General features: G+C 45.0%; 4 protein-coding genes across 4 annotated transcripts; 2 read left to right on the forward strand and 2 right to left on the reverse strand.

Moving 5' to 3' along the window:
* Window positions 1-642: 642 nt before the first annotated feature.
* On the forward strand, window positions 643-7328 carry I203_100803 (uncharacterized protein; the record flags this gene model as incomplete). Its single annotated transcript, XM_065516737.1, has 33 exons — window positions 643-799; window positions 867-904; window positions 985-1363; window positions 1437-1657; window positions 1725-1753; window positions 1841-1919; window positions 1988-2098; window positions 2173-2200; window positions 2269-2514; window positions 2605-2751; window positions 2875-3120; window positions 3184-3303; window positions 3391-3541; window positions 3613-3910; window positions 3993-4359; window positions 4432-4460; window positions 4514-4627; window positions 4692-4722; window positions 4790-4841; window positions 4913-5003; window positions 5074-5169; window positions 5239-5322; window positions 5401-5418; window positions 5506-5519; window positions 5569-5614; window positions 5688-5825; window positions 5912-6229; window positions 6307-6365; window positions 6451-6623; window positions 6682-6809; window positions 6890-6970; window positions 7026-7091; window positions 7176-7328. 33 exons carry the CDS (start codon window positions 643-645, stop codon window positions 7326-7328), a joined length of 4308 nt encoding a protein of 1435 aa, XP_065373555.1.
* Window positions 7329-7618: 290 nt separating this feature from the next.
* I203_100804 (uncharacterized protein) lies at window positions 7619-10442 on the reverse strand (the record flags this gene model as incomplete). The annotated part of the gene is made up of 6 exons (XM_019149922.1): window positions 7619-8252; window positions 8357-8498; window positions 8565-8653; window positions 8720-8890; window positions 8973-9379; window positions 9435-10442. 6 exons carry the CDS (start codon window positions 10440-10442, stop codon window positions 7619-7621), a joined length of 2451 nt encoding a protein of 816 aa, XP_019000618.1.
* A 738-nt stretch (window positions 10443-11180) lies between these two features.
* On the reverse strand, window positions 11181-12812 carry I203_100805 (uncharacterized protein; the record flags this gene model as incomplete). The annotated part of the gene is made up of 4 exons (XM_019149921.1): window positions 11181-11417; window positions 11493-12197; window positions 12277-12500; window positions 12587-12812. 4 exons carry the CDS (start codon window positions 12810-12812, stop codon window positions 11181-11183), a joined length of 1392 nt encoding a protein of 463 aa, XP_019000617.1.
* A 1577-nt stretch (window positions 12813-14389) lies between these two features.
* Window positions 14390-16240, forward strand: I203_100806 (uncharacterized protein; the record flags this gene model as incomplete). The annotated part of the gene is made up of 4 exons (XM_019149920.1): window positions 14390-14662; window positions 14769-14873; window positions 14973-15050; window positions 15134-16240. The coding sequence occupies 4 exons, from the start codon at window positions 14390-14392 to the stop codon at window positions 16238-16240; spliced, it is 1563 nt and encodes a 520-aa protein (XP_019000616.1).
* Window positions 16241-17472: the final 1232 nt, after the last annotated feature.

Raw genomic sequence — 17472 nt, forward strand, 5'->3', positions numbered from 1 at the left:
ATGGCAATTCAAAGTTATGTGGCATGAATCAACAAAGGAGGAGCAAGAGAAAGGCGGACCATGATAGTCATTATCGTAAGTTAAGGGGGGATTCAGTCAGCCCTACTCGGTGAAAATCTACGAGCTCTGACAATCAATGATAATTCGGAGATACTGAGAGTGTTAAGACCTCCGTACATATTGGCAGAAAGAGCGTCAATACGGCATATGGCTGACTTTCATCATATAAGAGCGGTGCAAAAGTGCTGAATCCACCATGACCTGTCTGATCATCACTACAGTAGGCCCAATCGATTTCTCCTGTAGCGTAAGGTATTCACGATGGCTTCAAGTCATTTTCAAACGTTGATAACGGAAGACATTTCTGCTCGCCAAGGTAGTGTATGAAAGGACCTTTGACAAACTTCGGCCGATCATCGCGTAAAGTCATATCCTTTGTTCTGAGATTCAATGGTTCTTCTTCCTCAAGTCAGACTTACCCAGGAGAGTGAAGAAGCAAGACCCCTCTAGATAGAATATCTTGCTTGTCTACTCACAGTAACCCCTCTCGAAGAGATTAATGATTCTTATCCAGAAAAACAGATCTTCAATCGTCTTGGTAAATAATCGAGGTATTCAAGCAAATCTTCATTGCATCTCAAGATGCCAATCCCGTTTTATCGTCCCCTACCGGCCATTCCAGGTATATACGGGAGTCAAACCCTCCCTGAGCAAAAAGCGAATATCCTATCGAGGATAGTCTTTCATTGGGTTACACCAATTATGAGAGCGGGTTATTCCAGACCACTCGAAGCCGAAGGTAAGCAAGCGGTCTCTTTGAAGTCTGCAATTGTAATATCGATACTAATTTTTTGACTGATTGGTAGATCTATGGATGTTAACGAGTGATCTAGAGTGTAAAAATGTAAGTCTTCTCCCTTCCCCAGACAGCTCTTATCATGTTGCATGGTCTCTGATTGTCCGCTATCGTATATGATACCTTAGATTGCCGATCAGCTTCAAAGCCACCTTGATAAACAGTCTGACAGCCGAGAAACTCTTCGACACACATCAGACAATGAAAAAGTGTCTGCAAATGGGAAAATGAAATCTTCGAACGTACGAGACAGTATTGCTTTAATTGATACTCTCGATGGATACTCTATTCAAAATCCCTCTGTCAAATTGGAACCAACGTATCCAACCAATTCCAGATTTGGACGTCAAACCTCGAATGATGACTACAAAAACGATCCCGATATGTCCTCTGGTTCAGCACATCAACTCCGGAATAGTAAATCTGGTCAAGGAAGCTTGTTGAAAGCTATGTATATGACTGTTTGGTCGCAATGGTGGAAAGCAGTGATATGTAAAGGTTGTGCAGGTGAGCGAATCTACCTACAAGCCTCGTGTGACGATGTCCGGTCGTTGATGTCCTCGATTTCAACTTGTCAAAGCCGGTCTTCAAATCACCGCACCACTAGTTACCCGACTACTCATCGATCAATTGATTCTATCTCACGATAATCAACAAAACCCTTCTGCGAAGCCACCAAGATCTGTGGGGTACATGATCGGTTTGGCATTCGCTTTATTCGTCATGGTTCAATGTGCTAGTTTATTCTCTTATCAGGCTTTACAGAGGGGTAGCGTAGTGGGTTTTATGATGAGGGCTGCCGTGAGCATTCTCGGCGCAAATGGTCAAAACATCCAGGAGACGGGCTAATCACTTCACAATGTTGTAGTTGATCGATCTGATAGGGAGAAAGTCAATGTAAGGATTCCTTCGAAGAACGAATAAGACACCAAACACGAGAAATGATAGGGAGAGAAGCTGACATTGGTAACAATAACAATGCAGGAGATTATCAAGTACTTCCAAAATTGAATTCACAAGTGGTAAACTCACCACAATGGTTTCAGCAGATGCATCCTTTCTTGTGTGTTACCCGATCCTGAATCGAATGGTAGAATACATAGCTACTGACTACAATAATGAAATTTACAGGATTTCTCGGCTCCTATGACTCTCGATCTAGTAGTTCAGCCCATCCAGATTGCGGTAGGCCTGGGACTGTTGATCTGGACATTGGGCTATTCAGCTTTAGTCGGTTTGGCCGTAAGTTCATCCTCATCATACTGACTTTGCAAGGGTCAACACCTGATTTTCATTTCATATACTGTACTTCGTAGGTTTTGGCTTTAGCAGGTCCACTTCAAGGTAAGTATGACTGCCTTCATCGTGGCGGAAAGTAGACCTAAACAAGCCTATATATACGTATATTGTAGCATACATGTTCACTCGAATGATCCACACTCGCCAATCTCAATTACAATACGTCGATTCCCGAGTCCGCTTACTCTCAGAGACCATATCGTCTATACGGTCCGTCAAGCTATTCGCATACGTCCAATTCTTTTCGAATAAAGTGAATGATATGCGGAAGAACGAATTGATCTATCTTAGGAAAAATGGATTCAACAGAGCTACGATGAATGCTACGATGGCTGTTATACCCACTTTGGCAGCTGTTCGTAAGTGGTCCCACGATCTGAATCTAGTTGTTTTACCATTTCGATAACAAGATGATATGAAGCTGTTGTAAGCTAATGAGGATATCACAGTAACATTCGTCACGTATGGCTTGACAGGACACGAGTTGAACGCAGCCATAATTTTCTCGGGATTACAGTATTTCAACGTCTTGAAAACACCTATTTCATTCTTGCCTATGTGCTTTACAGCTGTAAGCGATGCGTTGGTTGGTATTCGTAAGTTTGCTTACCCAATTACACTTTCATGTCCCGCAATCCCTTTAGGAGATGGCCATGAATCCTTCGATTCCCCAAACTTTATGGAAGATTGGCTGATCGATGCTGATTCTTATTATACAGATCGGATCGGTGCTTTACTCCGCTCAGAAGAGATCTCACCTAAACTCAACATCAATCATCAGTCCGAATATGCTCTCGACGTACGAGGTGATTTCCAGTTTGAGAGTCTACCTGAATCAAACGATAAACCCCAATGCGGATCAGAGCCAGGAACAGAGGAGAATGACGAGAAGGACCCGGAAAGATCTTCCATCAAGTCGATTGAACCTTTCGCATTACGAAATATCGATTTGAAGATACCTCGAGGTGAGTTTATACAGTACATCAATTTTCACACGCTCAATCTTCACTCATCACTATGTGGGATAGGTGCTCTGGTTTGCATCGTCGGGAAAGTCGGTACAGGTAAATCAGCATTACTATCATCTTTGATAGGGGATATGCGTCAACTGGACGGTCATACAGTGTTCGGTGGATTAGTAAGCTACGGTAAGTATCTCGAGCCAAATCAAGCCAGCCCCTTCCTCTTTTGCAACCCATAATTTGACTTCCACTGATTATGGGATGATTGAGTAGTACCTCAACAAGCTTGGATCCATTCTGGTAGTATTCGAGATAATATCACTTTTTCTGCCACATCCAAAGAAATCGATTTCGGCAGGTTTGGAAATGTCATCGATGCTTGTGCTTTAAGGAGCGATATTGATGCGATGAACCATGGTGATCTGTAAGTACAGCTTGGAACAAGCATCAATATCCGATCTAATTCGTCAGCTAATCAGCCGGAGAGTGGTACAGCACGAATGTCGGTGAGAAAGGTTTGCTCCTCTCTGGAGGTCAACGACAGAGACTCTCTCTCGCTCGAGCCGCATACTCCCATTCCAACATCGTTCTGCTCGACGATCCCTTATCAGCGGTCGATGCGAATGTTTCGCATCATATTTTGAAAGAGTGTATACTCGGTGAATTGATGAGGGATCGAACGAGGTTGATCTTCACTCATCAGATGGATATTCTACCTCATGCGGATCTGGTATTAGTGATGGACCGTGATAGTGAAGGGGGTGGTGAGATAGTCCAGCAGGGTAATTGGCATGTATGTACATCATCAACCCTCGTCCAATACACTCGAGGCTCCTGCATCGACAGTGACCCAGATGCTGATACCCCGGTTGTAGGATCTGAAAATGCAGGAAGGTCCATTCCGCTCCTTCATCTCGGAATACACCTCCGACCGTTCAGCTTCTACACCTACTCTTAAACCTGCAAACCCCGAATCCTCAACTGCGTCCGACAAGGACAGTAAGAAAGACAAGGCTTCAGGAGTTAATACGATGGAAGAAGATCGTCAGATTGGATCTATACCTTGGTCGGTATACATCACCTACTTCAGATCTATGGGAACTTTATTATGGCCAATTACGTTCGGGTCAATGTTACTCCTGACCCAGGCTGCTACGGTTGGTAATAGTTTATGGCTCGGTTGGTGGTCTGGTGACAAGTTTGAGGGTTTGGGTCAAGTTGGATATATGGGTATATATGGTGGTAAGCAACCGCAGCGGAGATTACAGATCCTCAATGCCAATCTGACTGAGACCACGACTTCCACGATTATAGCTCTGGGTGTGGCGATCGGTTTGTTCACTGTAGGTCCATCATTCCTTACACAGTGATTGGTACTGATGATGTATGGTCTCAGTGGGGAGCATCCTACACAATGTTCGTAGCTGGTTTGAAAGCTTCCTATCGACTATTCGAGCAAGCTTGGGAACGCGTTATGAGAGCTCCAGTCAGATGGCATGATCAGACACCTGTAAGTATGCGGTCAACAAATTAATTACGTGTGAAGAAGCTTACACCGCCTTGCTTATTTGCAGAGTGGTAGAATCATCAATCGGCTTTCTAAAGGTAACTCAATATTCAATTACACTCTGGATACTTCCATATCAATTTTGCTGACTGAATTGAGATGTAGATATCGAGATGCTGGATGACAGGATGGCTTTCTCCTGGGAGACATTACTTGTGTAAGCATGTCTCCTTTCCTCTCTGAGTGTTGTTATCTGGTGACCTTGAGCTTACTTCCGGAGATACGTAGCAACGGTTTAGCGGCCGTAGGCACTTTCGGACTAATCCTATATACCTATCCATGGTTGGGTATCGCATTCATCCCTTTATGTCTTTTCTATGTGAGTACTAATCCCAATTCTCGATGGTGATAAGATATGTAACATAGGTTGAACAAGGAATACTGCATAGTGGCTTTGTGGAGGATATTATCGTCAAACGTCCAGGGAAGTCAAGAGGATTGATTCGATAACCAGATCTCAAATATATAGTTCATTCGGAGAACAGGTAGGTTTCAACAGATTCTTACAGTTACAGAGATGTAGTACATTGCTAATCCCGTTGGTCCTCGTGAAGCTTGCTGGGCTTTCGGTCATTCGAGCATTCGGTAAACAAGATACCTTCAAAGAGAGGATGCGAAACGCTATAAATGTCGAGGGTGTAAGTTGAATGACTCTGATAGCTATTGATTGGAGAAATAGGCATTTTGGGGATACTGATTGTTCGTATTCTTGGTAGTGTGCTTACATCTTGACAGTAAGTGTATCCTTCGAGTCCCCTTCAGTAGTGTCGAAGATGAATCTTGTTTGGGTGAACTGATGACCTATTCCAAAATCACTTCAGCTGGTGATACAACGGTAAGTCTCATCCAATCTATGCAGTCACATCACTAACCATTTTTATCAGATGGCTAGGGGTCCGACTTGATTTATCCTCTAACTTGTTGATATTGGTAAGGAGGCTCAAGACCGACCTTTTTTACATATAAGCTATCGAGATCACTGTCTGAAGATATGAGATTGTAGCTCATCGCCATATTCGGTATATCATTCCGCAATTCCGTCGACCCAGCTTCGTTCGGAGTGGTCTTCTCATATGCATTAGCAGCCGCTCAACTTTTCTCCAACCTAGTCTCCCTATACGCTCAGGTAGAGCTGGAAATGGTAAGTCTAGCCTCCTTTCAGCCTTAGCTCACTCTGGTCCCGTTGTGGTTAGTTGATGAACTTACCGAACCCTTTCATCCTACCAGAATAATGCAGAACGTATACTGCATTACACCACACTTCCCTCTGAGCCCCCTCCCTACACCTCGCAAGACCCCCCCAGTGGCACCTGGCCGACCGAGGGTGAAATCATATTCAAAAACGTCTCTCTCCGATATTCCGAGAACGGTCCGTGGGTATTGAAGAAGTTAAATTTCCACATTGAGGCAGGAGAGAAGATAGGTGTGATTGGACGAACGGGTGCAGGGAAAAGTAGTTTGGTAGGTGCTATTATGGGGATGAATGATATCAAAGGTGAGATAAGGGTTGATGGGTTGAATCTAAAAGGAATCGGGATAGATACTGTAAGTTTTCCATGATCTCGATCTCTCGAAGAGATTGGAGCCGGGATGCCAGTTGAATTGTCTTGATGAACGGAAAGGTAAGAGAAAGAATAGGAATTATACCTCAAGATGCATTCCTTTTTGAAGGCACGATAAGGTCAGTCAACACACCATCACCCCTGCACTCACCAATCAACGCTGTATCTTATAAACCCATTCTAATCCCGTGTTTTCGCAAATAGACAAAATCTAGATCCTCTGTCAATTCATTCGGACCACTATCTGAATTCTCTCCTTTCTTTGATCCATTCGGATCCATTATTACCTTCCTCTCAATCTACCAAAGACAAGTTCAAATTGGATTCCCAAGTAAGCTCGGAGGGTGCCAATTTCAGTGCGGGCGAGAAACAACTTTGTCAGTCCAAGTATCTTTCTGTCATCCGCTGCCACTTTGCTAATGCGAAGGTTTCCAGTGGCTCTCATCCGAGCTTTAGCAAGAAATACAAAGATCCTCTTACTTGACGAAGCTACTTCTTCCGTTGATCCCGAGACGGACGCTTTGATACAACGTATAATCCAGAATCACCTCAACGGAGTTACTGTACGTTGACCTTCTTTATCTCATTAAGAAACCCAAATATCTTAATTGCGCTAAGGTGTATACTATATACTTCGTTACAGTTGATCTCGATAGCACACAGGCTACAGACTGTAGCGTATTACGATAGGATCTTGGTCTTAGATCAAGGTAGAGTAGTAGAGGTAAGTGCTGGACCAATATTCATTCTGAAAGACTTGTATCTGATGGTTGGGGTAGTACGATACACCCTTAGGTCTGTATGATATACGAGATTCGATTTTCCGTCAATTATGTGACAGAGTGGTAAGTCGTCTCGACTTGAATCTGTCTAATAAGATCTCCAGTCATCCTCCAGGTGGCCAGACTGATTCCTTCGGGGTGGCCTAGCAACTCGGTCGAACTGATTTGTTGCGTCTGCGACACGATGCCTTATACGCCCTTCAAGCTTCTCGAGACGACAAGTCCCTGTTCAACCATTACAGTATCGCTGAAGCCTGGGTACAAAATGGTGGCGTAAGAGTATCGGAGTATAGATCATGAATGGTATAATTGTGTAGAGTGGTAGATGGATGCCATTCGAGGAAGATGGTTATTGGACAGGATCAGCAGTCAGGAAGTCACATATGTGTAAGCAACTAGTATTAGCAAATCGGATGGATCCATTATCATCTTATATAATCAGTAAATATAGCAAGCAAGTAAGTATAACACAAAACCCTATGACAAATACATCCTTCTGTGCAAAGATCTACAATAAAACGTTTACAGTAGATGCTGAGATATGCAATTTTCAACCTGTCGACCGTGTATATGATCTAGTCTGGTCTGGCTTAACCATCTTCCAACCCTTCCCAACCTTTTTTGATCTGCACACTGACCTCTCCATCTCTTCTTGATATATTCATCCCCCCGATCGTATTGCTAGAAATGGCATTTTCCAATTTCAGATAAGCGATTTTGGTAAGTTCTAGTATTTCTTTATCACTCGAATCTTCATGTACATGAACAGCCAAAGTGACCACTAAAGGTGCCCCATCATCCTCTTTCCTTCCATTGGAGCTGGGAGGTACACCGTAAGGTGAAGGATAATGCAAATGATCGTCGAAAGAGGTCTGACGAGAGGGTGTGCTGGGGGGAGAGAAGAACTTGGACGATGATTCCAATTTGGGCGAAGATGCTAGTGATCCTGAACGACTGTGCGAGGGCGTGGACGGATATCGATCTTCGTAGGAACCTTTGCCTGCTGTGATGGTCCAGCACCTCATCGTTCCCAGTCCCAGCACTCTACAATCCTCTTTGATCTCCTTGAGAGCTTTACGAAGAGAAATCACCTGGGTTTGGGAGGGGGATGGAGCTGTCTGCAGTAGAACATGCGCAAACGCCACGGTTGGTGGGTAAGATAGTGCACATGTGAGGATGGTGAGAATGAGGGAGATGAAGGAGTCTAATGAATGAAGCGCGGATCTGTATATGTTGACGTTAGCTTGCGGATGCGCAATGCTACATGATAGATATCAAGGGAGATAGTGGGCCACTGATTTCATCAGAGAAACGGAACGAATACTCACGGTGGTACAAGCAACGTGCTTAGCCCTATACCTGCACTGACTCCCGCTATGGTCAAGCTAAAAGGATTGGCAAGGAATGACGAGAATTTCGATACGAAAGGCAAGGAGAGGTACGACGAGGCCAGGAAGAGTGATCCAACGGCTGTAAGGCAGATGTCAGGTCGATGTTTCCTCTTTCCAAAGCCAATTTGGTAAAGAATTCGCTCACCATCAACCAATTTTCCATGGTTCCCCAAAGCAGCCCCGCCAAACGTACTAGCCAGCGCTGCACAGCCTAACAGGAAATGTGGGAAATCCCTATATGAAATCGAGAAAGCTCAGTTCTGCATGCCTATACGAAGAACTGTATACTGGCTGACTCACCTCTCGTCGCCTTCCATGACAGACTCACCATGTCCATGACCTCCCAACGAATGATCATGAGCACCTGAGCCAAGAATGACTTGCTCTATGGCTTCTTTCGCTATATAGACAGCTGAGAATACCAGGAATAATGATTGTGTGAAATACAACAAAGAGATGTATCTCGAAGGTCTATACATTCAAGATCAAAGCTTATCAACTTCCTCGTCTTTTTGCTCAATCAGCGGGATTGAAGACTACGAGCTGCACTCACCCATACGGTCTACGTATAGAATTCCATCCTTGCCCTTGTTGCCTAGCGACCATCTCGACCGCTACACCTATCGCATCGAAAACCACTAGATATCCGACACCTGCTAACGACCTCCACCCTGACATTTGACCTTCCACCCATAATCCTGCTCCAATCAGGAACTCTAATAAAGCGAAAGACAGTAAAAATTGCTTTCTCGGATCGGATTTTGATGGCGGTAAGGGTGACAAAGTAGGAGATGCTGCACTTAATGCCGAGACACCTAGAGAGGGCATGGGGACCGGCGCAGGTGTAGCTTCGGGACCAGGGGTTGTGGGTGGTTTAGGTGATGGTGAGGTGGCGAGCGTAGGATTGGTCTGAGTGGGATCGAGGAATGAGAAGAAATTGTGGGATAATGAGTGTTTGTGCTATATCACCTGTTAGTGTATTCAAAATTATAATGGCCATAGCAGTGTCACTCACATGATGCCCTCTCCTCTTACTTCTTTTCACACCTTCCGGAGTCTGCAGACCATTCTCATCCTGGGGGACAGCAGCCTGACCGAAACTCCAATTACCTGTTCCACCAAATACATTCCTTTCTCCGCCTGCACTCGGTATGAGACTTTCGGTAGGCTGTACAGGGCTCTCCATCAATAAGGGACTTCCATTGGGTCTTTGAGGTATAGGGTTTCCAGGTTGAGGAAAGAACAACGAAAGGTTTCTAGCGTGTATACCATGTTGAGGAGTAGGCTCGAATTTTCTTTCATTGGTTCTCGGTCCCAGGGGTGAAGGCACTTCTAAGGAGGTTCTTCTACCCCATGAAGAAGAAGGGTTCAGTCCGGCTGACGAAGGTGTAGCTTCGATGGATTGCCAAGCGGGTGAAGAAGGTGCATTTTCCGCAGAAGCATTGAAGTTCAATCTTGGTCTAGGCGATGCCAATAGTTCGCCTAATGCATCCCCCTCTTCTTCTATGGATGGTTCTCCTCCTATCTCCGTCGGTGAAGTCAGAGAAGGTATCATCATTCCAGATATATTCAATCCTTTGGCTGAACCTGGTTGAGAGCTACCGGTGGTGGATGCTGATCCAGGTATGGGAACTATCTCATCTTCATCTGGGTCACCCATTCCTGTCGCTTTGCGCAGGAAGATCGGGGGCGGGGGTGGTGCCCTGTTACCTGTATTGGACCGTCGACGCGAGAAGGGTGTAGGTGAAGAGATACCATTGGAGTGTGACAGTGTTGGATCCGTGGCTAATGCAGGTGCCGTGCTAGCTTTGCGTTTACCTTTGGGAGTTTCGTTTCCATTGGATCTAAGGCCATCTGGGGAGAAGAGATCTCCATTCATATTCTCCTGATCTTCTGACATTGAGTAGGAGTAGATGTAAGGGGAATTGATCGAAGAGCGTCTAGAAGCGTAAGACTGGTCGGGTGTAGGGAGCGTGGTTTCCGCGGTGGAAGTTGAAGATGTGGGAGAGGATGTTGTCGGCATTGAACAATGTGATCGGCAATATCTTGACACCTGGTCGATGAAAATGATTATGAGGTATCCTTGTACGGCCAGACAACGCTAGGACTTCTTTCGCAGTGATGATGATGAAAGGACACCCGATACTCTTTCGACAGTGGAAGAGACGCGTCAGGGATGTCCGATGATCCAAGACGTTTGATACTGTGTACCGATGTTCGTCTTGTTGTCTTGTCGCACGGGTGAAATGATGCTATGCTAGATAGTGAGATGGATGACGTTCCAACATGGATATCAAGCTGGTAAAGGAGGGGGGAAAAGTCGAGATGCTGATCCAACTACGAGTATTTATTTTCCTTTCACGCACGTTCCAGTCCCGATGCCAGTTCAACCGGGTCGCGGATCGCGGGATCACAATCACTCGCCAAGCTCACCGTATGTACACTCGAGCAAGCGATGTCTTACAGCAATCTGATGACTAAGGTGTTCGCTGATAACAAGGAGGCCTACCCGAATGGTATATCAGTCTATTTTACAGTATCAATCTATCATTTGTCAACTACTGTATTACCTAACTTATACGAGACGAGTCTGAATTTCTTTTGAGCTTGGGGTCGCGTCTGGGTCCCATACAAGTATGCACCTAAAACCATGTGGCACGTGATCCAGCCTACAAGTTCATGTGCATGTTCGCATACATACAAATCTACATCCCATCATCTGATTTGTCTCTAGAAATGCCATTCACTACTTCCTCGGCGATCATACTTTCTGCCTAGTCCCACCAAACCTGCCAAACCATTTCCAAAACCCTTTCGTAGGCGTAGGGGGATCCTCGGGATTGGCATCTGCAATAGCGATCAATTGGCCAACAGGTACTTCCTTGAGGGGATTGATCTTAGTTCGTTTCCATAATTTGTATCCGAAATAGAAAACGATCATAAAGATGACAGAGAAGTAGCTGGAGAAGAAATCGGAGACATCCCAATTTCCTGGTAACTGTCAAGTCAAGTCAAGTTCACAGAAAATCTTATCAGCGTCAGTTCTATTTGGAAAAGTTGATTTTAAACCTACGAAGCTGTAAAATCCACCTGTTGTCAGAACCAAAAATGAAGCTCCAACAGTATAGTACGAGAGGAAAGGCTGAAGAGGTGCCGACCAAGGCAATTCGTGAGATTGTATATTTTGAGCTCTCATGCCTTTTCTGACCCTTAATGATAAGAAACCAATGACCATCCAGATACATAATGTTGATGAAGAGTTAATGTTGGTTAACCAACTGAAAACGGTCGAAGCCCCACTACTGACTGACATGAAGGCTAAAGCCTGGAAAGATCCTTGTGCAATCACAGCCAAGTATGGTATACCAAATCTTGATACCCTCGTAAAGATTTTCGGCGCTTTACCATCTAAAGCTAGAGCGTATAGCGATCTTGAACCGACCAACATACCGTGATTACCTGAGGACCAAGCTGAAGTGATGATCACCGCATTGATTATACTGGGAAGAACCTTGACTCCCGCTCGCTGAGCAGCAATGACGAATGGCGAAGAAGCAGCCGTACCGGTCGAGTGCAATAGGTTCGGATCGTTGTATGGTACGATCAAACCGACGATGAATAAAGTGACCATGTAAAAAACGAACACCCGGATGAACACGTGTTTGGCAGCCTTGGGAACGTTTCGACGTGGATTTTTGGTCTCGGCAGCGGCTATAGCGAGCGATTCGACTCCGGAGAACGCATAGACAGCATTGATCAAGGTCAACCAGAAACCCGCCTAAGATCGTGAGATTAGTACACTGATACAATGACGTATGGAAGAACATAAAATATTTCTTCTCGTGAAAATCACTCACAGATTTCCCACCCGCTGTACCGGTATAATAGTAGCCTTGACCAAACGCACCCCCATCTTTCCAATATCTGAATCCGATCCTGTCTGATCCCGGTATACCCCCAAGATCGTATATCAGTCCGAAGAGGATGAGTCCAAGGATCAGAGCGATCTTCAATACCGCGCAGATGAGTTCGACTTCGCCATAGATTCGAATGAGGAATAAATTGGTCATGAAGGTGACGACTACAGTATCAAGCAAAAAAAGATCAATATACGGTACACATTTTATCCCGCATGAATGATCCTAAACTGTGTTGGGCGACACTCACATATACAGATAGCAATCCAAATAGCAGGGCTCAAGTCTGTCCAATAAGTCATGACGACAGCTACAGCTGACCATTCTGCCGGTACGGAAACGACTGAACCGTAGAATGTACACCAACCGATAGCAAATCCCAGGGCAGGATCGAAGAAGAGATCCGCTTGACTGACGAAAGCACCTGAGATAGGTGCCAGGGCAGACAATTCTGCTAAACAGCCCATGACGGACATAACGAGGGTCCCAACCGCTCCGTAACCTATCAGAGTACCTACGGGTCCGGCGCGACTAATCGATTCGATTCATTCATACTGTATACTGTATACTGTAAACAGCAAAACTGCAAAAAACATTCCTGCTCTGTAATTTTACTCTTTAACTCTTTAAGTTGACGATCAACCTCCGAAGATTATCAACCCAATTCCCACTCAACAGCTCGGAATCGCCGACAAACTCTGGAACATGCCACCTGTCGGCATTGGCGCAGTGCCAATCGATTGGGTGAATATTGTCAAGAATGAGTAAGAGACGTTGTGACGAAACATCGCTTGGTAGGCAAAGGAAAGCATACAATCACTATATGGGGCATGACCACGGGAATAGTATTCGAAAGAATCCTGATCGATTTTGGTGGTATCAGACGAAGGGGTTACAGTTCTCTTGGTCCACCAGAAAGCACGAGAATACTTCGATGATGTAATCATGCGGTGAGGAGAGGGGAGTTGGGCATATGCGGGGAGTGATAGAGAGAATCCCAACATCCGATGAAATGTCGGTGCACCCTGGCAGGATCTCAGGCGACCGGTAGTCAGATAAGACCTAGTCCGTTCCAATTATGCATCTGATTGGAGACAGAAGATGCGCATGGAGAAGAGATGCTATGTCAGTGGACACCTTGTCCACGGAAATGTCCGACTAGGTACATCGACCCGCGTTGCTATATGCTGACGAGTTGAGGTAAACACGCGACACTGAATCTGAGAGTCTTGCTCATGTTGCCTCCATCTTGCATGAGACTTGCTGTTGTGGAGAATATCAGCAATATGGAGATCTCCATGCGTACAGACATGAGCAAAGGTGCCATCCGCCACTCCGGTGCGTCCAAAAAGTCACAAAGACGGGGATCATGTCAACCCTTCCTACATGTCGCCCTCCATGTAAAGGTAAGCCTCGAATCATCTCCTCCTATATTGTCCTCTGACTACATGCCGGCAATGGTTGCCCTTCGAGTTGTCATAAGGGGAATTACAACGTAGTCACTTCAATGTCGACCCTTTTTGGGGGGACTTTGACGATGCGTCGTACTAACTGAGTGATACAAGTAGACCTGCGGGTGGTTGGTGGAGTGGGTAAGAGAAGGTGGTGGTAGCTGATGAAATTCAAAGATGACTACGCAGGACGGTGATATCAAGTACCTGGATTGGTGACGGCAAGTACCTGGTTGATGCTATTAGATACCTAGGATTTTGTTAGTATCTACCCGGGGTGGTAATACTAAGTACCTGGAGTAGGTGTAGTGTTTAGCTACGCTCATCAGAGTAATTATCTCTCTACCTTGGATTGTAGTAATGACCACCTGAGACTTCGATGATAACTACTTGAGGTCACGATCTGCAAGCTCTGTCACAATGGTAGACGTAGCCGGTCGTAACCACTGAACCACAAAAGGGAACAATCGGGAATTCCGACGACTCGGAATTTCCGCCGGCTATATAGGCAACTAGACGTCCTGATTGACCGTGGCCATCATGACACTCTTCACCTTACAGCTCATTTATACTCAAAACGACCGACCAACTGTAGATCAACAATGGATCTGACAGTTGCCCCAAACAATTCTCATCTCCTTCCCGCAACAGTAGCTATCCTGCTCGAGGAGCCAGTAGTTAATATTGACAAGTTCAACATGAGACGATTAGATGGATTCTACTTGTTTGAAGGCAAGAATGGCGAAAATGGTAATTATCACCCAGTAGATAAGCGATCAGTTCAAATAGCTGGTATAGAAACCTCAGCGTTTCAATTAGATGATATGAGAGCCATGGAATGGCTTTATCAGCTAGTGGCAAGATGTGGGAAAATCGTGAGTAGGGAAGCTTAACAATCAGTCTGTAAGAACCCAAGCTGACGAGATGACGTTCTTTCCTTATCCTTCCTCGACCGGAAACGAAAACAATTGAATATATAAGGACGCCATGTATTCCCATGAGAATACTAGAAATAGAAAAGATAGTAGAATCATCGTGTCAGTAGCTTTCGAAACAGAAGTGGCTGCCTTGCGATGTTATCAATTGGTGAGTTGTGGTGTATGGCTGTGTATACCTGATCCCTTTCCTCATCGCGCATATACTGTGATATGAGTAGATCAGATGCTGATTTTGCATTCCACATAGGCCAGCAACTACCAAGTAGGTGGTGTCCCTATGCTTCTCGAGATGACCCCACGGCAGTATACAGCCCTTCACAGCTGGGTGAGTTTAGTAAAATCTGATCAAGCGTTAGTGCAGGAAGGTATATAGTTGCTGATGTGGTATGTCCTTCTCCCTCCATATAGTTCACTACTCCGGAAATCCTCCTCGGTCGACTCCACCCAGTAGACGATACAGGCTTTCAAATTGCTGAACGCTTCGAGAGGAATCTCGGAGTTATTCCAGTAGATACCGGTATAGCGCCAGTAGCACCGTTGGAGGTGATTCCGTTCGGAGATCTTCCGAACAATCGAACCATCTCCATCTGGCGTGAACTTCGATCGGAAGGGGAACTTCAACGATATCCAGGCGTCAAAAGCTTCTCTATACGACAGGGGTGGTTCGATCGAAAGTGGATGGTTCACAAGGAGCTAGAATTAGATAAAAAGATGCGTCAAGGTTCTTACCGGTCACTCCGAACTCAACCAGTAGGCACATCCTTGATCCAACCTGCTGTTGCCGGTCCCTCGGCGCAGCCAGTAGCTCAAATCGGCAAGAAACTTCCTGTCAAGCCAAAACCCATAACCGAAAGTAGAGCCAACGCATGGAATAGCTCAGCCACCCATCAAGTAGATCAAAGTCCAGAAGGTTACGGTAAACCTGTGGGAGAGACCGAAAACACGACGATCTACTCTGGTAATTTCATTAGATACAAAGATAGTAACCGACTTCGAGTAGCTAAGAAAACGTTAGCAGAGAAATTGGAAACGCCATACCAATGGCTCAAAGAAGTAGACTTCGACGATGCATTCGAGAATCGTTACTTCGACGATACGAGGAGGTTCCTTCAGAAGACTCACCAAGATGTGAAGAAGAATGGTAATTTCGGTTGGGCTTTGGATAACGATCCAAGTCCAACAGGTATCAACAAGCTATTAGCTCAGCTGCCCCTGTCTACGCTCTATAAAGCAGGAATAATCGACCAGCTGGAAGATTCGAGTAGACCATTTGATCAACCAGTAGATACCGAGGAAACTCAACAAGGATTAGCGCGTAGACGGATGGAGTTGGAGAAGAAAGATAATCTCTCGAGCAATGAGATATCTTGGGGTAAGCTTAAGGTACATTGGGGAGTGGGTTATACTCCAACCGAACAGGAACCTCAAGTGTTGCCTAAAGCCAGTGGTAGTAGCATGTCATGTCGGCTACCTCCACGACAAGGTTATTGGTATAGGGATTTACGTAATGGATAACGACCTCGGTTTTAGGACAACGATATCGGTCGATATTGTCATGTCGGCTACCTCCACGACAAGGTATATTGGATAGGAAGTTACGTAAGGGATAACAACTTTGGTCATACCCAACAACATCGGTCATCGTTGGTAGAAGATATGGAGATCGTAGGATATAGGTTTTATTGTAGATATCATTCAACTTCGTTCATTCAACTTCTACTATGGACATTGGACTTTTAGGATAGTTAGATATATATATCCTCTCTAATTTCGTATTCATGATGATTCCCCTCATGAATTCTCAATCGTTGTCTTGTCTTACTATTGATTCCACGATATCACTTCGTACTTCAGTATCTCCTCAAGGCTACATCTCTATTGTCCCCTTGGAAGTCTACCTGTCTAGCTGAGTACTTCGTTTCTTTAGCTAGGATATCGTATAAGTCTCAACGATATCCGGGTTAGTTGAACGATTTCGTTGCTTGTACCAACAAAGTCGTTCATCTCTTATATACTTCGGTTAGATTAGTATATCATCCGTCGTCCTCTTATCATCTGCTCGCCTACTTAGGCCGTCTCCTATACGATTAAGGCCGTCTACTGAGGTCTTAGTTAGATCATCGTGACATAGCAGCAAACCACCAGTAGATGAACCATCAACAGTTGATACGCTCAGCAAGCCAACTGAATCGTCTGTCACCAGCGATAACAAAGATGTTCCGAAGGAGGTGAGAGAGCAAGTAGAAAGCCAAGGAGTATGGCATGTCGTAGATAGAAAGGGAAAGGGCAAAGAGATGGATGAAGAACCAAAAGTAGATCGCAAAGGGAAGGGAAAACAAGTAGAAGAAAACCCTAAAATATACTTGAAAGGGAAAGTAGCAGGTACTGCAGGTGATTGGACGAAGTGGGTCAAAGCCGACGACGATAGACCGATCACATGGGAGGACTACGAAGAAGGGGCAGTGGAAGAAGAAGATGAGGAACTGTAGATGGACAATACTGATAGTAGAAAGACGTAGTAGTGGTAGTAGTAGTCAAAGTTTTAGTAGTGGCTCACTAGATACCCTCTAACACTCATCTCTTGACATATCCATACGAATACTCGTTCCTTGGTGGTCGCGAATGGAATGTCATGAGGTGGATGGGAGTAGGTAGGTATGATGTATACGGAAGTGATATGTAGATTGCGTAGATCCACTTTATCAGTAGGTAGTCATGGTAACATGCACATGATGATGGTGTATTGC

Source organism: Kwoniella mangroviensis (genome assembly GCF_000507465.2).
Source record: "Kwoniella mangroviensis CBS 8507 chromosome 1 map unlocalized Ctg01, whole genome shotgun sequence".
Taxonomy (NCBI): Eukaryota; Fungi; Basidiomycota; class Tremellomycetes; order Tremellales; family Cryptococcaceae; genus Kwoniella; species Kwoniella mangrovensis.